Genomic DNA, 25,570 nt, shown 5'->3' with positions numbered 1-25,570 from the left:
CAACAGTTTGCCTCCCTTGCGCTGCACTTAGTTCCAAGTACTCAGAGGTAAACGCAAAAAGCCAGCATCTGAGCTGGCAACATCAAGCAGCTTCTTCTCACATCTGCCCTTCTTGCCACCACCACTGTAGGACTACAGCTAGAAAGAAGTCTGTTGCGCACCTACATCCAAAATAGTCACGCTGTGTAATACATTTTATCCCTTCCCCAGCCTTAATTCCACAGGGTCCTGCATCCGGTGAAGAAATTCACAGCCTGTGAAGAAACCTACAGCAAGGACAGGTGAGAAATTCCAAGAACTGACTGCTTACTCTCAGACAACTCTGCAGGAGACACAAAGCTGAGTACAGTTCATGTCTCCTTAGAACGACGTCCAGGCTGTTCAAGTCCACTTTGTCCAATGTCTCCTCTGGCCAGTGCTCCTGGACTACTCCTCTGCAGATGCTTAATGTCTCTTCCTTTGCGACTAAACACAGCACAACAGGAAAACACACATCTGTTAGCATCTCGGTCAGCAAGGCTGCATTGTCTCTTCTTGCACCTAACACACCACAAAGCTCTGCCCTCCCCTTCCATTACAAGACTAGGACAACTGCTAGAGAGGAGCTCATTTCACCTATATCCAAAATAGTCCCTCTCCAGTTAAGATTATGGCCCCTCCCAGACTGAGTTCCACAGGGCCCCATGCCAAAAACAGGAGGCTGACAACCTGTGAAGAAACCTACAGTGAGTACAGCTGACAAATTCAACTACAAAACCTGACAGCTCACTCGCTGCATTCTGCTTTCTGCAAAACTGGCTAAGAACTGTGTGTTTCTCCTTGAATCGACAGGCTGCTTCAGTCCACTTCTGCCAGCTTCATCTCTGGTTGGGGCTCCTGGATCATTCTCCTGCCAGGGGACCAGAAAAAGCTCAGCATGAGCCTTTGGTACACTAAGCTCTACTGATGTCTGAAATCTTGACTTCATCCTTAACTCCCTCTCCCACCCACATCAGCCCCACTCCATGAACTGAGGCTGAATCAACAACCACAGTTATAGCTTGGCCCATGTGCCCACTACTCCATGTGACTTATATCCATTCCTACTTCTCCATTGCTCCAAGAGCCTGCCTGTGGGGGTGCATACCTGGAAGACCTGCCCATTTCTTCTAGAAACGGGTGGAACAAGCAGAGGAAAGGACAAACACTAAGGCCGTGTCTACACTAGCCCAAAACGTCGAAATGCCATGCAAATGGCCATTGCAAAGTTTACTAATGAAGTGCTGAAATACATATTCAGTGCCTCATTAGAATGCCAGCAGCCGTGGCACTTCGAAATTGACACAGCTAGCTGCTGCATGGCTTGTCCAGATGGGGGTCCTTTTCGAAAGGACCACGGCAACTTCAAAATCCCCTTATTCCTATCTGCTGGAGCCCCGTCTGGATGAGCCAGACACTTATCTCACTGAGGGTTCGTCTACACTTGCATTCCTCTTTCGAAAGAGGTATGCAAATGAGGTATATCAAAAATGCAAATGAAGTATAAATTTGCATATTTGGTACCTCCTTCACACATTCTAGTTTCAAAACAGCTTCTTTTGAAAGAAGAAAGCCAGTGTAGATGCTGTTTTTTCGAAAGTAAACCCCATCTTCGAAAAAATCCTTCTTCCCCTTATTTAATGGGACGAAGGATTCTTCCGAAGATGGGGTTTACTTTCGAAAGAGCAGCATCTACCCTGGCTTTCTTCTTTCAAAAGAAGCTGTTTTGAAACTAGAATATGCAAATAAGGTGCCGAATATGCAAATTTTGTGCCTAATTTGCATTTCCAATTCACCTCATTTGCATACCTCTTTTGAGAGAGGAATGCAAGTGTAGACACAACCTGACTGTGGATCTGCTCTGCTCCCAGATGGATGGCTCTTGCCTCACATCCATGATGCTCATGAACTTGCTGCTCTCTCTCACTTTCTTCACATGAAGGGAGTAGATTTTGATGGACAACTTCCTTTCCCTGGGTACTCAGTGCAGCACAAAGTGTGTGTTTTTGAGGGAAGAGGGAAAACAAATCGCCATATCTCAGTCAGCACTGTCCCATAATCTCTTTCTCTCACATCTAACACAATGCAAGCCTCCATCATCAGCCACGTCTCCCACCCTCATTACAGTTGGAGGGCAACAACTGCAAAGCATCACATCTCACCTACTTCCAAAATAGTCACTGTGTACAGCAGACTCTTGTCATTCCCTCAGGCTCAATTCCACAGGACCCTGGGACTCACGCAGGAGCAGACAGACTCTGAAGAAACCTACAGCAAGTACACATGAGAAATTTAAAAACTGACCCCTTACTCACGGCCAATTATGAAGAAGGCAGAAAGTTCAGGATTGTTTGTGTCTCCTTAGAAAGATGTCCAGACTACTTGGATTCACTTTTGCCAGCTTCTTCTCTGGCTAGGGCTCTGAAACATCCTTCTGCAAATGCCACACAAAAAAAACACTCACAGCCTAAGCCATCCCTACACCAAGCTCTACAGGTGTGTGTAATCTGGTCTTCAGCCCTGCCTCCCTCTCCCATCTACAGTGGCCCCACAGAGACTAAGTCAACACCACCCCACGTGATTTATGTCTGTCCTACTTGTGCAAGGGCTAGCCTCAGAGGAAAAAAAATCTAGAATACTTGCCCATATAAGAAGACAGCACAAGCAAAGGAAAGGACTGAGAAACAGAGTGTTGGTCAACGCATTAAGGGAAAAAACACATGAGAGCAAGACAAGTAAAACGCTACCTGGAGTCATCTTACTGGGTCCAACAACATGAACAAGACACTCAGCTTTAGCACCCGAAATTGGGGACCATGTCTCCCTTGTAACCTCTGCTTACAAAATCAGCCTTACCTAATGGGACATCCCTACATAGAGCCACGTGGGCCATGAGGAGAATCCTCCCCAAACCAGACACTTACCTCAGAGACAGCAGCGGCTGCTCCACTCCCAGCTGGACTTGCCTCACATCAATAATGCTCACAGGCTCACTGATTAAAACAAAAAAGCAGTCCAATAGCACTTTAAAGACTAACAAAACTGGACTGCTTTTTTGTTTTGATAGTATATAGACTAGCATGACTATCTCTCTGTTACTAGGCTCACTGATTGTGGACTTCTTTTCTCTTAGTACTCCAACTTCAACCACCACAAGGCGGGGGGGAATGTAGGAACCTGCGTTAGAGCTGAGTAACCACTTCTCACATCCAGTACATTCTGGGGCTCTGCCACCCCCTCCCCCATTATCACAGCAGGACTATGTCTATAAAGTAGCAGACTGTTGTCCCTTCCCTAGACTTAATTCCATAGGGCCCCATGCCCAAAACAGGAATCTCACAGCATGTGAAGAAACCTTCAGTGAGTACAGGTTAGGAATTCAGAAAACTGCTCCCTTACAGACAGCTATGATGAAGGTCGAAACCTAAGAATTGCTAGAAGGGATGTCCAAGCTGCTTGGGTCCACTTCTGTCAGCTTCTCCTCTGGCTAGGACTCCTTGATGATTCAGCTGCAAGTGGAGATCGAATAGCTCAACATGAGCTATCCTATGCTAAGCTCTAGTGCTATGTGAACACTTGCCCTTGTCCCCACCTCCACCTCTCCCTCCAAATCAGCGCCACTCGATGCCCAGAGTTGGTCCCAGTAAAATCTCCACATTCACCCTCACACTAACACACAATTTGCATTCCCTTGACTCAAAAGACCTTGCCTGTGAAGATGCAAATCTAGAATGTCTGCAAGTGTGCTGAATAAAAAGACAGCACAAGCAGCAAAGGCAAGGACAGAGAAATAAAGCCAAATAAATGTGTGTGGGAATGCACACCTAGAATGTCTGCTCGCATCATGTAGCAGAAGACAGCATGAGCACAGGCAAAGACAGAAACAGAGAGTGTTGGCCAACACACTAGCGAACAGAGGGACAAAGACTGAAACAAGCACAGGAGGAAGACATGCAAGACATTAGTGGGAAATATCCTCCTGGATCAAAGTCTCTGCTGAAGACATCATCAGGAACCAGGTGGGCCATGAGTAGAGCCATCTGCAAACCAGATACTTATTTCAGTGAAGTGGCGGCTGCTCTGCTCTCAACCGGATGGCTCTTGCCTCAGATCGACAATGCACATGGGCTGGCTACTTACTCTGTCTTTATATTGCACGATGGGAGTGATACTGACATTTAACTTCTCTTCCGTTGCTACTCAACACAGCCCAAAGAGGAAAAAAAAAAACTAATCTCACATAAACTTTTCTCGCCTTTAGCACACCACAGAGCAAACCCCTCCCATTACTGCTATAGGGCTACAATTACAAAGGAGCTCCTTGCACCTACATCTGAAACAGTCACTCAGCACTGCAGACTACAGCCCCTTCCTCAGACTCAATTCCACAGGGCCTGTGGAAAAAAAACCCACAGCAAACAGAGACAACGAATAGAAAAAATTGATTGGTTACCCGTACAGAGTTATGAGGAAAGCAGAAAGCTGTTCAAGACGGTTCATATGTCCTTATAAGGATGTCCAGGCTGCACAGATGCATTTCTCCCAGCTTTTCCTCCGGCCAGGGCTCCTGCATACCTCTGCAAGGGCAGCAGAAAAGCCCTGCATGAGTTATCATTACACTAAAGTCTACTGCTGCGTGAGATCTTGCTTTCATCTCCGCCTCCCTCTCACATCCATATCGGCACTGCTCAGTGAACAGACTGAGTCACCAATGGCAGAGCTCTGCTCTCGTCCCCTACCTTGCAAGATTTATGTCCCCTCTTACTTCCCCATGGCTCCCGAGACTCTGCCAGTGAGGATGCACACATGGAACACTTGTCCTTGTACTGTAGGAGATAGTACAATCAGAGGAATAGTCACAGAGAAATAGCCATGTTAGTTTGTATCCTACCAAAAACAAAAAAAGCATTCAGTTAGCACTTCAAAAGACTGGCAAAATAACGTATTTGGTGATGAGGTTACATGGGTCAGATTTACCTCTTCAGATCTGGAAAGAGTCATGAAGTTGGGTCTGAAAAAGTACATCTGACCCATGAAAGCTCATTGCCTAATAAATTATTTTGTTAGTCTTTAAAGTGCATCATGACTAATTTTTGTTTTCTTACACTCAGAGGAAACAGAAAAAGATTATGTTTGCCAAGACACAGTGGGGAAAGCAGAGGGACAGAACAAGACGTGGGGAAAACAAGCATCTCACCACCTGGAGTCGTCAACCCTACACATATCTAGCGGCTAAAGAGGGTATGCTGCTTATGCCAGAGAAATGAGCAGTCCCTTAAAACTAAGGCCTTGCTCATAACCAACGTTGCTTGTTAGGAAGATCTGCTTTTAACTCCAGCCCTAGCTAATGGGGCATCCATAGCTGAAAACAGATGGGCCATGAACAGAGCTCTCTCCAAAACAGATATTTACTCCAGTGAAAGCATCTGCTTCTCCACTCCCAGCAGAGCAGCTCTTGCCTTGAATCAATAATGCTCGTGGGCTTGCCGCTCTCACACACTTTCCATAATGTCACAGGAGTAGACTGATGCTGTACTTCTTTTCCCTTGCTACTAAATGCAGCACAAAAGAGAAAACAAGCCAGTTAACATCTCAGTCAGCAATATCACATAACCTCCGCTTTTCATGGCTGGCACACTGCTCGATGCCACCACTGCCTCTCATTACCACTATAGGACTCCAAATAGACAGGTGATTGTTATCCCTACACCCAAAACAGTCACTCTGCATTGCACACTATTTCCCCTTCCAGAGACTCTGTTGCTCACTGTCCTCTGCTCAATCAGGAGAAAAGTCAAGGAACCTACAGCCAGCGCAGATGAGGAATTCAGAGCACAGACCACTCACAGCCAGTTATGCGGAAGGCAGGAAGCTGAAGACTGTTCATGTCTCCTTAGAAGGGTGTCCAGGCTGCTCGAGTCCACTTCTGATAGCTTCTCCTTTGGATGTGGCTCCTGGGTGACTCCTCTACAAATGCAGCAAAAAAAGCTCAGAATGAACCATCATTACACTAATCTCTTTCGCTGTGAGAAATCTTGCTTCTGCCTCTGCTTTCCTCTCCCATCCCCATTAGCCCCACTCATATTGATCAGAGATTGAATCACTAATATCACAGCTTCACTCTCTGGTCTCCTACCCCACACAGGCTACGGCTGCGCTAGCACACTACGTTGAAGTAGCCTATTTTGATGGGAGAACATCGAAATAGGCTACTTCAACGTGTATTGTCTACACGTCCTCCAGGGCTGGTGCCGTCGACGTTCAACGTCGAAGTAGCGACGGAGAACGTCAAAAGGAGCCGCCCTGGAAGGAAATGTGGAGCATCCACACACACAAGCACTCCCCGTCGAAATAAGGGGCCAGCAAAGCCCCAAGCCACTCCCTTAAAGGGCCCCTCCCAGACACACTCGGCCTGCACAGCACGAGATCCACAGAGCCGACAACTGGTTGCAGACCCTGTGAACGCAGCATGGACCCCCCAGCTGCAGCAACAGCAGCAGCAGGAGCCGCCGCCAAAAGCCCCGGGCTAAGGGCTGCTGCACGCGGTGACCATAGAGTCCCACAGGGGCTGGACAAAGCGTCTCTCAACCCCTCAGCTGATGGCCACCATGGAGGACCCCGTTATTTCGAAGTAGCAGGACACGGATCATCTACACACGCCCTACTTCGACGTTCAACGTCGAAGTAGGGTGCTACTCCCATCTTCGGATGGGAATAGCAATTTCAATGTCTAGCTGCCTAACGTCGAAATAGCACATGGCGCATGTAGACACGATGCGTGCTATTTCGACATTGTGCCGGCTACTTCGAAGTAGCCAGCTAGTGTAGACGCACCCACAGTGGTGTTCCCTCCTACTTTCCCATGCCTCCCTAGACCTTGCCTGTGAGGACGCTCACCTAGAATGCCTGCCCACATTCTGTGAGAGACAGCGCAAGCAGAGGTAACAACAGCAACAAAAAAAAGAGAGGTTGTGTTGGCCAACACACTAGAGAAGACAGAGGGAGAGAAACACATGAATGGGAAGAAGCAAGGCAAATAAGCAACTAGCTACCTCAAGTCATCCTTGTACACACTCATCTCTCTGCTGAGGAGGGCACCCCACTTCTGCTCAGAGAAATGAGCAGAACCTGAAAATGGTAACTTGGTCTCCCTTCTTCCTACTAGTCAGGAAGCTCTGCTCAAAAATCCAGCCCTAGTTAACAAGGCATCCCTACCCTAAGACAAGAGGGCCATGAGCATAACCCTCTCCAAACTAGATTTGTCCACCTTGATTACTGTTTTTGGTTCTCTGTGCCTTAAATATTGAGTCTGTTCTGGTATGGCTATGGTCTGAAGAAGTGGGTCTGTCCCATGAAAGCTCACCTAATAAATTATTTTGTTAGTCTTTAAAGTGCTACTTGACTGCTTTTTTGTTTTGATAGACTTGAACTGTTGACTTCTTTTTCCTCACTACTGAATTCAACACGGGGTGAAGAGGGTGGAGGGGAGAACAAGTTAGCATCTCAGTCAGCAATATCCCTGTAAACTTTTCTTCTCACATCTAACACAGTGAGGGTTGCGACATCAACCATCCTCCTCCTCCTACTGCTGTAAGAGGCTGCTGAGCCTACATCCTAAATAGTCACTCGACATAGCCAACTACTGTCCTTTCCTCAGGACCCTGCGCCCAGTCAGAAAAATTACAGCATTTAAAGAAACCTACAGGGAGTACAGCTGAAGAATTCAAAAAGCTAATCACTCACTCACAGTCAGTTTTGCAGAAAGCAGAATTCAAAGGACTGTTCATGTATCCTTAGAAGAATGTCCAGGATGCTCAGTTGCCCTGCTGCCAGCATCACCTGCAACCAAAGCTTCAGGACCCTTCCTGTGCAAACATAGCAGAAAAAGCCCAGTATGAGCCATCACTACAGTAGGCTCTACTGGCATGCAAAATGTTGACGCTCTCTTTGTCCCTCACCCATCTATATCAGCCCTACTTGATGAACAGAGATTGTCAACAGTCACAGACACAGATCCACAGCCAGCACAATTCACCTCCCCTTCCACTTCCCTATGGCTCCCAAGATCTTGCCTATAGAGCTGCATCGCTGGAATGCTGCTCATGTGTTGTAAAAGTAGATGTCACAAGGCAAGGACGCAAAAAAAGATACTGTGTTGGCCAACATGCTGGAATAGAGAAACACATGGGAGGAAGGCAAGCAACTCACCACCTAAAGTCATCTGCTTAGACCCATCTGTCTGCCAAGGATCATGTTATTTCTCTAGGTAGGAGCACAAGCAGCCCCTTAAAATGCTGACTTTGTCTGCCATGTAACCACCGCTGCTAATCAGGAAGCTCAGCTTAACACCCATCTCAAGATAACAGGGTGTCCCCACCTGGAACCAGGTGGGCCATGAGCAAAGCTCTCGCCAAACCAGACACTTATCTCACTGACAGGGAAGAGCCTTTGCTTCCAAGTAGGCAGCGCTTGGCCTTCATCGGTGATGGTCACAACCTTGCTCCTCTTGCTCTTTCTTCACAAGAAGGGAGTAGACTTAGATGGTTGACTTATTTTCCCTTGGTACTCAATGCAGCACAAAGTGTTTATTCCACCGTCCCCCCAGAAACACACAACATCTCAGTCAGCAATACCACAATCTCTTCTGCTAATATCTAACCATCAGCTGTCCCCTGTCCCATTACAGCTGTAGGGCTACAACTTCAATGTATCCCATCTCACCTACTTTCAAAACAGTCATTCTGTACAGCTTGCTGCTCTCATGCTCTTTCCATCGTATGAGGTGATTAGACCAACTGTTTACTTTTCTTTCCTTGGCACTGAAACTCCACACAAAGGAGAAAGAAAAAAAATTGTAAGCATTTCTTCTCACATCTCCAGTACCTCACACTCCACCATATACCACCCTGCCAATACCACTTCAGAACTACAGCTAAACAGCCCGTTGTAACCACACCCAAAATACACAATCTACACAAGAGATTATGTTCCTTCCCCAGCCTTAATTGTGCAAGGCCCCACACCCAATGAAAATGACATAGCCTGAAAAGAAAACCACAATGAGTTCAGATGAGGAATTCAAAGCACTGGACACTCACATTGGTGGCAGAAAGCTGAGGCTGGACCAGCATGATTTTCGTTCCTTGCTACATTGCCATGTCTCCTCAGGCCTAGCCCTGTGGGGGCTGCAAACCTACCATGCTTGCCCATGCTGTGTGTAAGCAAACAGAACAAGAGGAGGCAAGGACAGAGACAGGGAGCACGAGTTGGGCAGTACACTGGAGAAGAGAGAGCATGAGAGGAAAATAAGGGAGGAAGACAAGCAATAGATTACATGGAGTCATACTGCTGGATCCAACTTTCTGCTGAGGGTGATACTCTGCTTCTGACCAGACAAATGAGCACCTTGTCTCCCTTGTAACCTTACAAACCTGGCCCTAGCCTACAGGGGGATTCCATAGTTCAGTGGTTCTTAGCCTTTTCTGCAACCCTTTGGCTCTCAAAATATGTTTATTTTATCAAAAATGAGGATGGGGGGTTATACACTTTTAAATGCATTTAAATGTATGCAAAATAGTTTTATGTTCTGACATAACAAATAATAGTACAGTAGGCATACAAAAAGATGCAAGTACAGTAGGGTCTCAATGTTCAGGAGGGTTCTGTGCTGTGAACCCTCACAAATTAGCATAGAAAGTACGCTGCTTATGTTTGCAGATGACACCAAGCTAGGAGGGGTTGCAACTGCTTAGGAGGATAGGGTCATAATTCAAAAGGATCTGGATAAATTGGAGAAATGGTCGGAGGTAAACAGGATGAAGTTTAAGAAGGACAAATGCAAAGCGCTCCACTTGAGAAGGAACAATCAGTTTCACACATACAGAATGGGGAGAGACTGTCTAGAAATGACTACAGCAGAAAGGGATCGAGTGGTTATAGTGGACCACAAGCTAAATATGAGTCAACAATGTGATGCTGTTGCAAAAAAAGCAAACATGATTCTGGGACACATTAACAGGTATGTTGTGGACAAGACACGAGAAGTCATTCTTCCACTCTACTCTGCACTGGTTAGGCCTCAGCTGGAGTATTGTGTCCAGTTCTGGGCACCGCAGTTCAAGAAAGATGTGGAGAAATTAGAGAGGGTCCAGAAAGAGCGACAAGAATGATTAAAGGTATAGAGAGTATGACCTATGAAGAAAGGCTGAAAGAATTGGGCTTGTTTAGTTTGGAAAAGAAAAGACTGAGGGGCAACGTGATAGCGGGTTTCAGATATCTAAAAGGGTGTCATAAGGAGGAGGGAAAAAATTTGTTCTTTTCGGCCTCTGAGGATAGAACAAGAGACAATGGACTTAAACTGCAGCAAAGTAGGTTTAGGTTGGACATTAGAAAAAAGTTCTTAACTGTCAGGGTGGTCAAACAGTGGAATAAATTGTCAAGGCAGGTTGTGGAATCTCCATCGCTGGAGATATTTAAGAACAGGTTAGATAGATGTCTATCAGGGATGGTTTAGACAGTACTTGGCCCTGCCACTAGGGCAGGGGGCTCAAGGTCCCTTCCAGTCCTAGTATTTCTATGATTCTATGAATGTTGAATTTTGCAAATATGGCAGCCTCTGGCTATCGGCACTCTGTGCCCAGGGGGAAGCGGTGGCTTGCAGCCACTCGTGAATAATTGAATTAGCAAACCTAAGGTTCGCGACTGTGGAAACCCTACTGTACTAGACAGCGATGTTACTACAACTAGAAAGCAGCTCTTGCAAGGGCCCAAAACAGTCATTCTACAAAGCAGAGTGCTGCCCCTTCCCCAGCCTTAATTCTACAGAGTCCTCTACTGAATAAGGAAACACTCCACCTGTGAAGAAAACTAGAGTACCAATGAGAAATTCAAAAGTACTTGCCGGTTAGACATAGCCAGTTATATGGAAGGCAGAAATTTAAGGATTGGTCATTTCTGCTTGCTGGTTGGATCCACTTCTGCCAGCTTCTCCTTTGGCAGGGGCTTTGAACAATTGCTCTTCAAGTGCAGCTGACAAAACGCAAGTATCAGCCATCAGTACACAAAGAACAAGAATAACCCGGGAAACTACAGGCCAGTCAGCTTAACTTCTGTGCCATGAAAGATAATGGAGCAGATCGTTAAAGAAATCATCTGCAAGCAATTGGAAGGTGGTAAGGTGATAGGGAACAGCCAGCATGGTTTTGTTAAAAACAGATCATGTCAAACCAATCTAATAGCTTTCTTTGATAGAATAATGAGCCTTGTGGATAAGGGAGAAGCAGTGGATGTGGTATACCTAGACTTCAGTAAAGCATTTGACATGGTCTCACATAATATACTTATCAACAAACTACGCAAATACAACTTAGATGGGGCTACTATAAGGTGGGTGAACAACTGGCTGGATAACCATACCCAGAGAGTAGTTCTTAATGGTTTTCAAGCCTGCTGGAAAAGTATAACTAGTGGGGTTCCGCGGGGGTCTGTTTTAGGACCGGTTCTGTTCAATATCTTCATTAATGATTTAGATATTGACATAGAAAGTACACTTATTAAGTTTGCTGATGATACCAAGCTGGGAGGGGTTGCAACTTCTTTGGAGGATAGGGTCATAATTCAAAAGGATCTGGATAAACTGGAGAAATGGGCTGAGGTAAACAGGATGAAGTTTAAGAAGGACAAATGCAAAATGCTCCACTTAGGAAGGAACAATCAGTGTCACACATACAGTATGGGAAAGGACTGCCTAGGAATGAGTACAGCAGAAAGGGATCTAGGGGTTATAGTGGATCACAAGCTAAATATGAGTCAACAGTGTGATGCTGTTGCGAAAAAAGCAAACATTATTCTAGGATGCATTAACAGGTGTGTTGTGAACAAAACACAAGAAGTCATTCTCCCGCTCTACTCTGCGCTGGTTAGGTCTCCGCTGGAGTATTGTGTCCAGTTCTGGGCACCGCAGTTCAAGAAAGATGTGAAGAAATTGGAGCGGGTCCAGGGGAGAGCAACGAGAATGATCAAGGGTCTAGAGAACATGAAGAAAGGCTGAAAGAATTGGGCTTGTTTAGTTTAGAAAAGAGAAGATTGAGGGGGGACATGATAGCAGTTTTCAGGTATCTAAAAGGGTGACATAAGGCAGAGGGAGGGAACTTGTTCTTCCTTGCCTCTGAGGATAGAACAAGAGGCAATGGACTTAAATTGCGGCAGAGGAGGTTCAGGTTGGACATCAGGAAAAAGTTCCTAACTGTCAGGGTGATCAAACACTGGAACGAATTGCCAAGGGAGGTGGTAGAATCTCCATCACTGGAGATATTTAGGAAGAGGTTAGATAGATGGCTTTCAGGGATGGTCTAGAAAGTGCTTGGTCCTGCCATGAGGGCAGGGGGCTGCGCTCGATGGCCTCTCGAGGTCCCTTCCAGTCCTACTCTTCTATGATTCTATGATCTATTGGCAATTTTAATCTTGCCCAGGTCTGGGAATTGGGGAGCAGGTTGGAGGATGGTGAATGGGTGCTGGTGGGGGACAGGCTGCAATGGGGATGATAGTCGGGGGAGGGGCCCACAGTTAGTGAAATACAGATGGGGGGCTTTTAGAGCAGGTTGAGGGTTGGTTAGTGAAGGGAGGAAAACTGGGGGTGAGAGGTCCTACAACTGGTTGGAAAAGGATGAGGAGCTGGCTGGGGAAGGGAGGAAAATGCGGGGCTGAGATGTCCCACAGCTTGCTGGACAGAGGTCAGAGACAGGGAATGCAGGTTGGGGGTTGGCTGGGGAAGGTAAAAAAGCAGGGCTGAGGGTCTCAGAAATAGCTGGATAGGAGTGGGATGGAGGAGGTACAGGCTGGAGATTGGGTAGGGGAGGGGGAGCTAAGGGGTCCCCCCAGGCTGGGCTGTGACGCACTGTGTCAGGCAGAGAGCATTGCCCCATACGTGCTGCTGCCAAAACGCACCTGAGCAGGCAAAGCTTTGTAAACTGCAACTCCCAGGAGGCATCACTCAGGAGGGGCAGGACCCACACAGAATAAGACCAACCCCCGGTGCATCAGGTTTGGCTTCCTGACGGCTAATGTCACTTCTTCATTCAACAACTTCTGTCTTCAGCCCACTTTGCAATCAGAAGCTGTAATGCTGAAAGTGCTCTCAGTTCAATCAAAAAGGGCCAGACTTGGAATTGCCACTGGCAGAGCTGGCCCCACTGACGGAAGATGTTTTCTTCTTGGTGGTCACTCGATAACAAGTAGGACATCTTCATGTTGCCCTCCTATTTGTGAGTCCGTTGATGGCTGATCAGCCCAATTCTGGAGCTGCAGATCTTATCACAGAAGAAGCAGGGGTTGGTAGCTGTTGGAGGAGGGGTGGGGCAGTTTTTGACACTTTTCTTCTTCTCTGCCTCTGCTTGCCTGCACTGTGGTGGGACCTCTCTAATAAAGCCCCCCACCCCATGGATTACTCTTCTCTGCTGGGCACGGTCCTCCCAAGCGTCAATGCTGATGTGCAATTTTTTCATGCGTGCCTTCAGCATATTGCTTCTGCTGGCCCCCAAACGCTCCTCTGGCCTTCCTCCAATTCAGAAAACAGAATCTATTTTGGGAGGCACTGATCAGCCATCCCAACTACGTGACCAATCCAATGAAGTTGTTGATTAATGATAGTGGCTTCAAGGCTGGTCATGTCTGACTCTTCCAGGACACTAGTATTTGTGCACCTCTCCTCCCAAATGATATTTAGGATTCTCCTGAGGCAGTGTGGATGATGTTGTTCAAATGATGCTTGTATGTTGTCCAGGTTTCACATGCATACAGTAGCGTTGGAACAACCACTACACATTATACAAGCAACTGTGTCTTGGGATAGATGTCCCAGCTGAGATGTAGGCCAGGGCACACTACATCACTCACAAGCCATGGCAGCACTCCTCTCCACCCTTGTGAAAGCCCCACCCACCTGGAGCACTGCTCCAGGTTTCGCTGAGCCGTAAGTGTGGGGCAAGGCATGCACATGGCTTTAGATGGGCACCTGGCTGGGGGAAGGGGTCATCTCATGGAGGACTCAGGCTAAGGGCAGTGAACTGGGGATGGATCACGGGCACAGCAGTTCTGGGGTGCAGGGTTAGGACCAGACCCATCTAGGTTAAAGTGACACCCCCCCAGGGGGCCATGATTAGGAGTGGATGGGGAGATTAGAGGGCATTAGCTCAGCACTGGGGTATGAACGTTAGGTGTGGGGAATGAGTGGGCTTAGGTTGATTTACCTAGGTCAATGTTTCCTAAAGTGTGATATATGTACCACTGGTGGTACCTGAAAGGATTTCAAGGAGTATGCGGCAGAAAATAAATTACTAAAGATCAGGATAAACATTGGGACAGCACTGGGAGAGGGGGTATGCTGATAAGCCCAAAGTCCCAAAACAGGTATGCAAATGTTTTAAGTTTGGGAAACACTGATCTAGGTGATGGGGGAGGGTGTGAATGCCTGGGGATGTGGGATGAAGTGATTCCTGAGGGGGAAACTGAGGCACATACATCAGCAATGGAAAGTGAAGCTTATGATGGGTGGCTAAGGTCCCCCCTTGTAACCCACTGTCCCCACTCCTGGGCTGCATCCCCCATCCACCCCCTCCTCACTGGGATTTGGCTGCTCCTAGTGAAAGCTAAGGGATTCTTCATCTGTGAGTTCTGCTCATAGCACTTTGCATTTCCCACCACATCCTGACAGCTACAAATGTCTGACTCCTCACAGCATGGTGGGATCCTGAGCTGTGCAGGGCTAAGATGCTCTGTTTTTCTCACCCTACCTTCCATACATCATTTTTCTCCTCGATACAACCACCTTACTTACTGCCTTGCTCCTGCTGTCACATCCCTACAGCAATGGGGCAAAAGGGCATCTGCAGACAGCCTGGGATATCCCCCCTCTGGAGGGTACATGAGGTTGCCAGTGAATGGAAAGGAGACTAACTTGTCTCCTGTCTGCCCGGTTAGTAGTCTGATGTGAAGGAAACCTGCTGTGATGGTACAAATGGAAAAACATTATTAGTGAGATTAAGTGGCACTGGCACACAAAGGTGTGTTGCAAACGGCTAAATGTAGTGCCTTGCATGGTCTGAAGAAGTGGGTCTGTCCCACGAACGCTCACCTAATAAACTATTTTGCTAGTCTTTAAAGTGCTACTTGACTGCTTTTGTTTTGATAGTGTATAGACTAGCACAGCTTCCTCTCTGTTACTATTCAAAGGTGTGTTGGAATTAGTTGCTAGAATGACAGTCCAAACATTTTTTTTTAAGTAACCAAACATCAGGTGCTACAGAACTCAGTTATAAGCTGTTAAAATTTTCTGTAACTTTTTGGAGCTGATGCTGCTCATCCTCAACTGTGCTGCTTTCCCCATCTGCAAAAGGTTAAGCATTACATCTTCCTCCCTTTAAATCTCTACCTGAAAAGCCCCTCAGAACAGCTAATATGGCCTCATTCTCAGGGCCATCCCTATTGATACCTCCACCTTCTGAAGCTTTGGGGGAAACGGACTGTCAGTTCTCTCCGCCTGGATGCTATTTATCATAGTGATGCCCACACCAGGAGAGCTGGCAACCTGTAAAAGGTCCAGGAGGGAGCCTGCACCAGAGGACCAGTAGGTGGCCACACAGTCAGCTGGAAAGCAGTACTTTCAAGGGGAAAGTGCTGCTTCTGTCTAGCTGCACACTGCTTAGCTGCCCCCTGCTCAGTCCTCTAGCTTGTAAGTGCCACTTCCCTCCACCTGTTGGGTGGAGGATTAGTGTTGAGTGGTTGGGGCTGGGCAACTGGACCAGTGCTGAGCAGTGGCAGTATTGGCAGGGAAACAGCTGGATTGGTGCTAAACCAAAGGCAGGCAGCCAGGGGATGGGAGAGTGTGCAGCCAGAGCCTATAGGCAAGCATGCAGCTGCATAGGACACCATGAAATCTGAGGCAAGTTTCACGATACCCAACACCACTGCATATTTGACATATCTGTAGGGTCAGCCCCACTCATCCTGTTAACATAACAATGTCCATGTAAGCACTCACCCTCTCAAGATTATGCTTAATTAGCCTGCTGCTGCAGGCTGATTGTTGGCAAGCCTCAGTCCCTGGGACACGTAAGAGCACTGATCCAGCTGCCTACAGACATGCCCTCCAATGAGGTTATTGTAGTATGCTGTGGTCCCGCACAACACATATCTTGAATACTGCTTGTAGATGTGGTTGGCCCATTTCAGAAAAAGATCCATTGGATAAAGTGCAGAAAAGGGCAACAAAAATTATGAGGGGTATGGAAAGTCCACCATATGAGGAGCGATTAATAAAACTAAGGTTATTCAGCTTGGGCAAAAAGAGTCATCTAAAGGGGAGATATGTGAGGTCTACAAAATCATGAGGGTGTGGACAAAGTAGATGAGGAAATCTTATTTCTTCCTTCTCATAATAGAAGAACTAGGAGACCAACAAATTAAATTACTAGAAGCAGTTTAAAAACAAACTAAAGGAAGCATTTCTTCACACAATGCAGTCAATCTGTGAGACTCCTTGCCTGAGGATGTTGTGAAGACCGAGACTCTAGCAGAGTTCAAAAAAGACTAAATTTATGGAAGACAGGTCTATCAGTAGGTATTAGTCAACAGGCAGTGAGGATGAGCCCAGACTCTGTTTGGCAGAAGTTAGGAATGGACAACGGGGGATGAATCACTTGCTTACAGGTTCTGCTCATTCCCTCCAAAACGACACTGGCCGCAGATGGACTTCTGGTCTGACCCAGTGTGTCTATGCTTACGTGCTTAAATCCCACTATCCCCATAGTTCTGATAGAGTCCATCCCAGAGAAAGAGTGGCAGTTGACCAGTTCTCTAACCAGCAGGATGGGGGATGAGAAGGGAGGAAAGTGGCAGGGACCAGGGGCACAGAGAAAGCATGTGTGTACTAAACCCTGAGAAATGTCTTTTTTTGCAATTAGCATCGTGAGTGCATCTACCCATTACAAATATCCCCTGCAGGGAATCCCTGGTTCTGTCTCTACACTTGTTACTTTGTTGTGCACTACCTGGCACCAGCTCACTGCACCACATGGCAACAAGGTTGTTGTGGGGGGTCAAGCTTGCATAAGCAGCCAAGAAATTCTCAGTGGTTTACATTTGTGTGTGAACCCCTCTCTCTCCCCCCCCCCCCCCCACAGGCACCACACAGCTGGGGGGGTCTTTCCCACACTTAGCCACATCACCTGGATAGCCCCTGACCCAATAAAAAGATGTGCCTGCCATTCGGTGCTGACCATGCTGCCAGGCAGCAACATGTCCTAGCTTGTGCATGTTTAGGGCTCCAAGGGTGGGAAGATTCAGGCGCTGGCAGCCACTGCAGGGGAAGTCTCCCCCCAGTGCCTAAGATAGTCGGGGGGGGGGACCACTTTAACTGCCCCCCATCACACCTCTAGCATGGGACCACTAGAACTTAGAGTCGCTGGGGGGGAGGGGAGTTGCCCCCAGCAACTAAGATACTTGGGGCTTGCTGCTGCTGGGGGGGAAATATCCCCTGGTGGCTAAGACAGTCAGGGGGACGCTTCAACTGGCCCCCCACTGAACGCCCCTTCATGCTCCTAGCATGGGACCACTAGGGCTTGCAGCGCCTGTGGGGGAAGTCATCCCCAGCAACTAAAGATATTCAGGAGCTTTGTGTTGCTGAGTTGCGGGGAGAGAATTACAAACAATAATAAATTGGAATTTATCTTGCAGCGTAGACACAGCCTTAGGGTAAGTAGTTTTCCCCCTTCTCCAGCCTGCCCTTCACCCACCTCTTCTGTTCTATGTACCTCATTTGACAGTTTTAATTTCAATTTTTGTTTGTTTCTGATAGATAATCATCATGCCAATTCACTTGCAGCACTATTTTTTGTTTCCCTTCACAATAGGTTGTGATGCCTCCTAGAAATTAAAGATTTCAACTACAAGCACACGGCCAATATTTATAACTCCACATGTAAAATGATACAAGCTTATGAACACTATAAACAGATTCAGCTAATAACCAGCTTTCATTAGGAACACCTCACTTGGCCCACCAGGCATAAGATTTGATGCAAATTTAGACCAGTGGCTTCAGTAATGTTTTGCCCATTCCTAAAATACAATAATGTTACACAAACCTTGCATCACAATATACCTGGCAGTCCACTGTAACGTTTCTTTCAGACAGCACCACCTGGTGCCTGCAACAGAACAAACTGCATTGTTATAGATCCACTCAGGATCTGTTAACAAGTGGGTAGATTTGTGAGTCTTAATTAAGCATTAAGAGTTTCACTTTTACTAAAGCTTTGGAGGAGATATACACCAGAATTACACATGGATACAGCCCAAACAAGGCATTTAGCTGAGAATGAGACTAAAGTAATTATACTTGGCGCAAAGATGTTTGTCAAGAAGCAAATAATATAAAAAACAAGTCAATACGGGTAGCGCAGATTTAATGGTTCGTGGTTTTTGACAACAGACAATCTTCTCATGAAACTTGTACGACCAGATTAGCTTTCTGAAAATTGCTACATGACATGCTAATGAGCAAATGGTAGACAGATCTGCTCATACACATATACAATTAGGCCAAAAATCTGTTAAACATTTACAGTACCTACCATGACATGAGAAACAAATGCATATTTTAAAAATCCCTTAGCTGTAATGGTAAAATGGTAGATGTGCATTTTACTTCATTATACCTATTTCTTAATTTGAGACGGGAAGAAATTTTCAGGCAAATGAGTCTTTAATACTGCCTGATTAAAGTGTTTACAGCATACAATCCTCAGGATTCCTCTGTCTCAAACAATGCCAGGGAAGCATGAACTTCACATTGCTGATACTTCCACACTTTGAACATTTTGAGCAACAGTTAACATTTTGAAGAGTCCGTACAATCTGTGAAAGTCATATTAAGGCCTAGAGTTGCTGTAGGATCTCTCATCATATGCATAATAGACTCCAAGGTAAGATTGGAGCTGAACCTTGGCTTTTGCCAGTTGCCTTGTTTCCTGTTGCTAAGCAGGAATGAATTTAGCCTGAAACAGAAGACAAAACTCACATCCTTTCAAAATTAAATTCCTTTTCTTTTACAGCATCCTATCTCTCAAGACATCCACTTTTTGGAGGAAACCATGCAAACTTCCCCCAGTCTGTGAAGGAATATGGGGAAAAAAGTTCATCCAAAGTAAAGTTAACATAGGAGCAACCCTTTAAAAAAGAACAACATTGTGTGTTGCCAAATATACAGAGATAGCAAATACTGTATTGCACCAGCTTTTAAATCCTCAATTCTCTACCTTCCCCATGGTCTCAGCAGTTTCCCCTCTCCCAACCACCAGATAAGCATCAGATGCATGCATTTTAAAATATTAAGATGACAGCTTCTAACACCCACACACAGCTTCTTTTATACTAGACTCTCAGTGGGGATATATAGTCTGGTCTTCAACTAGCTAGTAATCTCCTTCACTTTGATGCAGAGCAATAACCCCTGGTTGAACAGTTCACTTATGTATGTCCTTCATATATATGCTAGTTGCTATCAGAGAAAGACATCTTAAGTCTTGATTATTAAACCAGATTTCTCCAAAATGTGTACTTCTCTGTATTTTTTTAAGATAAAACTATTTCCCTCATCTCAGTTTTTGATTTGGTACACAACCCATTCTCACCCTTCACTACTAATGTAAACAAGAAAGAAAACACAAAAAAAAATGATGCCAGTGTATCAGGTTTTGGAGAAATGGAAGAGATCAACCTACTATTAAATAATTCTGACTCAACCTAGTGTAACACCTCAGACACTAATTTAAAAAAAAAAAAAAAAGCAGCATTTGGCAACCACGTAAGTCTCATAAGCATCAGTGCTGTAAATCTGACTCTCAAATATTTTACTATTTTACCCTACAAAGCTTAAAGTAGGGCTCTGATCCTGATTTTATAACTGGTCTTCAAAAATAGAAGGGATCTTGAATATATTCAATTATTGCAGCAACTCTGATAAAACTATGTCTCGGTTACCTAAATAACATTCCTGTGCCACCCTTTGCTGCTCATAAGATCTACTATGATGCTGCTATTGTTCTCTTGTGATGCTGATGGGTCATTCACTGGGGGGTTGAACAATTTTGCCATAGCCTCCTCTCCCAGCATCATAGTCCTGTCGATATTCATCTCGGACCTTGATGTGATGCAAAATAAACAGAAAGATTAGTGTATTTCAGCAAGTAAACATGTCCATGAGATTTAATAAACAATTCCAAGAATCAGAGCTGGAAGAGACCTAAAAAAGCCATAGAGTCCAGCCCCCTGCTCTAAGCACGACCAAAACCATCAGATCAGCCCTGCCAGGGCTTTGCCAAGGCAAGACTTAAACACCTCCAGGGATGGAGACTCCACTACTTCCCTGGGTAGACCATTCCAATGCTTCATCACCCTCCTAGTGAAAAAGTTTTTCCTAATGTTCAGCCTGGACCTTTCCAACCGCAACTTGAGACCATTGTTCCGTGTTCTGCCATCCGTGACCACTGTGAACAGCATCTCTCCAGCCTCCCTTCAGTAAGTTGAAGGCTGTTATCAAGTGTCTCCCCCTCAGTCCTCTCTTCTGCAGACTAAACAGTCCCAATTCCCTCAACCTTTCTTCCTTCATAAGTCATATGCTCCAGCCCCCTAATTATTTTGGTCGCCCTCCACTGGATCCTCTCCACTGTATCCACATCCTTCCTATAAATGGGGGCCCAGAACTGGACACAGTACTCCAGATGCTTTAGTTAATACCTGTCCGAGCTGTATATTTAGAAAAAATTGCGACAAGTTCCTCCTCTAGTTCTGTTGGAAAGAGTAGCTGAAGTGCAATCTGCAGAATTTGTTCAGTATCACACCATACAGCTGCCTTCTGTTTAATATTTCTGACAAAGGCCCTCCTCCTACCAAGATGAGCCATCCCTTGCTGGGACGTGAATCTACATGGGCTAACCAAACACACTCAAGATAAGAGAAACTGCTATCTACTCAAATTTAGATAAGTTAGGTAATGTCCTGTGGTTCTTGGCGGGCTTCAACACAGCCCTTAGCTTGGATGTTTTTATGCTTGTTTGGCACCTATTTCTCTTCCCACAACAAAAGCTTCAACATAACTTAAACACCAAAAAAGATGCATGATGTAAAATTTTACTTTTGGTAGGTAAATTATTTAAATACACTACATAATGGGTTCTTAGATATGATGAACTGTTATTATGGCAATGGAAGTTCGCAGTTAACTTTAATATTACTAAGTAGTCATTCAAAGTGAAGATTCAAGAAACATCACTAATTTTACCAGCAAGTAGTGAAGGGGGGCGGGAACTGTATAGCAACTTACCTGACCCCCTGACCTTCCACGACCATACTGTCTACCTTCTTTAAAACCTGCATCCCAGTCTGTCCTGATAATCCTATCATCAAGCCGTGTCCCATTAATGTATCTCATTGCATTTTCAGCATCTCTTCTTGAGTAGTATCTTTAGGATTATGTTAAAGAACAAGGTTCAAAAGCCTCTCAAACTTCTACGTAACAAAAAACATGCCAATACAATTATCTCAGGAAATATTTGACTAATCACTGACTCAGATTTTAAAAATAGATTCCTTTTTCAGGTTAATAAATAGCAGTAATCTGGGATCGTTATGAACTAGATTAATTTTTATTTTGCAAATCAGAGTTAAAGTAAATTGTTAACTCAAGAATTAAAACTATTAATCCCTGATGCTGCATTTATGGGACCACATCCTCCTCCTTTTGAAGTTATCCCAGTAAAGTACACAGAAAAACTAATTAGGGTCAAAAAGTGTCCAGAATTTCACCTAGTCAAAGAGGACAGGTTTGCAGGATTACCAGTGAAAGTTTTATTGGAACTTTTGCTTTGTACTGAATTGAAATTCAAGACAGTCAAAACAAAAGAATACTCAGGATCTGTCTACCTAGGCTTTTAGATGTATTTTATCACTGTGGTAGTTCAGCCTCAAGAAGGGGTGTGATTTAGTCAGAGAAGTGACAAAAACAACAAGAAGTCCCATGGCACCTTATAGACTAACAGACAGTTTGGAGCATAAGCTTTCATGGGCAAAGACCCGCTTCATCTATTAAGCCACTTTCAACGCTACCTAACAGAACATCGGCTTCTCCATACCACACAGATCCAAGAGAAGTGAAATTATGGGGCGTCTCTCCCTGCCCTTCTCCCCCACCCATCACTTGGTAGTATATTACAGGATCCTACTGTCATGTCCAACATGCTAGCCACTAGCCACATGTGAATATTTGGCCAGTTAGCTTGAACTATACATCTTCAGAATAATGTGGCTAGTTCACTATAGCCCTTTTTGAAATACAAATTAATTTAATAAAAGAACACTATTTTTAAAAAAAAATACAAGGGTTAAAGCACATACATTTTCCATTAAAAAACAAAACAAAACATTAATTGACTTATGTACCTAAGCAACACCAATTAAATCTGTTAGTGGTCTCCAAGTACAAGGCCATTAGAAATATTTCCGTTTTTTAATTCAAATAAGTTTGTAAACAGATACCCCATTTACTTTTTTACTATAAAAAGTTACAATCCAAACTGATTTGTACCAGTGAAAGAGCTGGCTCTTTGCGTACCTGTGTAACACACGAGTTGAGACAAAAGTCAAACAGTATACATAGTTAAGAATAAATTATAGTTAAGTTTTTAACATTACCTGCTTTTGTAATCCTAAAGAAGGATAACAAGACTAGACCCCACCTTCAAATGGGGCATGGTAATTAGTGTGTTGGGAGATTACTAATGAAGTGCTGCAATGCACATGCAGCACATCTTTAGGCTAAATCACCCCCATGGCAACTTCCAAGTGTCAAACTTAGAAGTGCCGGCGTGCATTTAGCACGTGTCCCTTTTGAGGAGTAAAGGGACTTTGAAGTAGCGCAGCCATTTTGAAGTAACCGCGGCTATAGGCACTCTGAAGTCTGACACTTGGAAGTTGCTGCGGGGGAGATTTAACCTTATGAGATGCTGCACATGCACCGCAACACTTCATTAGTGATCTCCCAACACACTAATTACCATGCCCCCTTTGAAAGTGGGGGCTAGTCTAGACTCAGCCAAAGAGCTCTACAGTCTGAGACCTTACCACTGATGTAACACTTCAGGAGCACAGTTCAGCTTTATGTTCAATGCAAGACTAAGCTGTGGTTTAACTGGATTGTTTACTACATTGCAATTGTAACTCCAACACAAAGAGAGACAAGCCTTGACAACTCTTTAGGTGCTGGTTAGGGTTAGCTAGATTTTTGGCTTCCATACCCCTTGTATAGGTGTGTTATTTTGCACATAAGGATACTCAACAAAACAGAAACCACAAGCAGTTTTCTTCACTTTGTCCAGGCCCATAATGATTTTTTTTATATCCCCACTTTTACCAAAAAGTTCATAAATCTGCTCCTCTGTTGTATAAAAGGAGAGATTCCCCACATACAGGGTACAGCTCTTCTTCAGCAGTCGCTCCTGGTCATATCTGTTACCCTAAAATTTCAAACAGTGAAAAACATTTAGACTTCATCCTATTCAATGTCTTCAACAGAAAAGTAGTAACATGTGGAAAAGGTGGATCTACAATACCTTAGTAGTATGTGGAAACAGTTCCATGGATAAGAGCCCAAACCTGAACACACACACTGAATCACACATGCTCATTTAAAAAAAAATGTCTAGCCCTTATGAATGTAAAAATAACCTTCCAGAAAATTAAGAGACTAGAATTCAAGGGATTTTTCCAAATATGCAGAAAGCACCAGTACTTCTGCTGTTCAGAGTGGTGCAAAGCAGTTCTAGAATGAGGGCTATATGCAGTACATAGCACGATCCCAGCTACCCTCACAAGAGTAGAGCCTGAAGGGACCTCAAGAGATCCACAAATCCAGTCTCCTGCCCTCATAGCAGAACTAAGCACCATCTCCATCATCCATGTTAGATATTTAGACAAAACATTCTTATATACCTCCAATGATGGAGCTACCACAACCTCCTGAGGCAATTTATTCCAGTGTTTAACCACCTGACAGCCAGGAAGTTTTTTCCTAACATCCAACCTAACCCTCCCTTTCTGTAATTTAAGCCCATTGCTTCTTGTCTGATCATTAGAGGATAAGAAGAATAATGTTTCTCCTTCCTCCTTGGAACTTCTTTTTAGATACTTAAAAGCTCCTATCATGTCTTTTCTTTTCCAAAGAAAGAAACAATTCTTTTAATCTTCTCTCCTAGGCTGTACTTTCTAGACTTTTAATCCTTTTAGATGCTTCTCTGGCCCTCTCCAATTTCTCCACATCTTTCCTAAAATGTGGTGCCCAGAACTGGACACAGTACTCCAACAGGCCTAATTAGTAAAGAGTAGAGTGGAATAATTACTTCTTGTGTCTTGCTCACAACCCTCCTGCTAATACATCCCAGAATCATGTTTACTTTCTCTTACAACAGTGTTACACTGTTGGCTCATATGTAGCTTAAGGGCCACTATGCCCCCTAGAACTAAGTCTTCGCTAGTCACAGACTTCGACTGCACATATGCAATTTTAGCTATGCTAATTGCATAGTTAAACATCGATTTAGCTGACTTTAACTTCCATGTCTGTCTACACAGCAGAAGGTCAACAGGAACATTTCTCCCTTCAACCTTCCTTATTCTTCATATCTCAGAAGAAGTTCAGGAGTCAAATTTCACCCCGAGCATCATTTCACACGTGCATGAAATGAAACCCCAGGAGAGGGACCTGAGCAGGTCCATCTTCAGCAGTAGTGTGGCTATAGCCTGAGTCCTTTTCTACAGTACTCCATCCTAAAGTCACTTTCCTTTTGTATATGTGAAATTATTGTTCCTCCCTGAGGTATTTTGCATTTGTCCTTACTGAACTTCATCCCATTTTCCTCAAACCATTTCTCCATTTTTGTCCAGATCATTCTGAACTCTCACCTTAGCCTCTAAAACACTTCCAACCCCTTCCAGCTTGGTATCTTTTTGAAACAACGAGCAAGTAAAGTATCCCTTCTCTCCTCCAGGAGCCACGGGGGTGGTTTGGGCCGGTAGGGGTGTGGTGTTGTCACATAACCACACAGCTTGGCGCTGGTCATAAGGCTAGCCAGCATACCCCATCTCTAGCCTTCCTCCACGCACTGCACCTGGACAGCAGAGACTTAGTTCCTGAATTAGTGTGCGAGGAAGAGTTTGAGCCTGTACCTGGAAGGTTACTACTAAATTCTCCGTGTAAGGCCCAATAGTTCAATCCCACTACCGCTTATAGACAACTTCACATCCAACCTCCACATCCCTCCAGTCCGACATCCGTGGCCCCGGGCCGGACTCTCACCCGAAAATGCTGGTCCCGGTACTGACTCAGCTCCACGTAGGAGTCGCTGCGTAGAACGTTCAGCATCGCTACCGAACACATGGCGCACGAACGCTAAACACCCACACCGGCTCCGGAACTCGATAACCAACCGCCCACCACGCACCA

The 25,570-nt window shown here is 45.1% G+C and overlaps 1 protein-coding gene and 1 long non-coding RNA gene across 2 annotated transcripts; both read right to left on the bottom strand.

The window, feature by feature from the left end:
* Positions 1–216: 216 nt before the first annotated feature.
* LOC142018523 (uncharacterized) lies at positions 217–4,842 on the bottom strand. Its single transcript, XR_012646847.1, has 5 exons — positions 4,758–4,842; positions 4,478–4,595; positions 2,185–2,286; positions 770–889; positions 217–465 (listed from the first exon to the last, which is right to left on the bottom strand). It is a non-coding gene; the product is annotated as an uncharacterized LOC142018523 (long non-coding RNA).
* A 13,626-nt stretch (positions 4,843–18,468) lies between these two features.
* NCBP2 (nuclear cap binding protein subunit 2) lies at positions 18,469–25,570 on the bottom strand. Its single transcript, XM_075004018.1, has 4 exons — positions 25,424–25,570; positions 23,404–23,585; positions 21,398–21,536; positions 18,469–20,215 (listed from the first exon to the last, which is right to left on the bottom strand). Exons 1-4 carry the CDS (start codon positions 25,502–25,504, stop codon positions 20,138–20,140), a joined length of 480 nt encoding a protein of 159 aa, XP_074860119.1. The 5' UTR covers positions 25,505–25,570; the 3' UTR covers positions 18,469–20,137.

The sequence above is a fragment of the Carettochelys insculpta genome, chromosome 10 (assembly GCF_033958435.1).
Source record: "Carettochelys insculpta isolate YL-2023 chromosome 10, ASM3395843v1, whole genome shotgun sequence".
Classification (NCBI taxonomy): Eukaryota; Metazoa; Chordata; order Testudines; family Carettochelyidae; genus Carettochelys; species Carettochelys insculpta.
Note: the sequence above shows the minus strand (reverse complement) of the source record. Positions and strands in the feature narration are given on the sequence as shown.

What these genes read in the sequence shown, in the direction of transcription:
- NCBP2 (XM_075004018.1), bottom strand. Translation starts at nt 25,504, where the DNA reads ATGTGTTCGGTAGCGATGCTGAACGTTCTACGCAGCGACTCCTACGTG. An exon ending in ACCGGGACCAGCATTTTCGG is followed by an intron (nt 23,586 to 25,423) that starts GTGAGAGTCCGG and finishes TTGAAATTTTAG; the next exon opens with GGTAACAGATATGACCAGGA. An exon ending in GTGGAAGGTCAGGGGGTCAG is followed by an intron (nt 20,216 to 21,397) that starts GTAAGTTGCTAT and finishes CATCACATCAAG; the next exon opens with GTCCGAGATGAATATCGACA.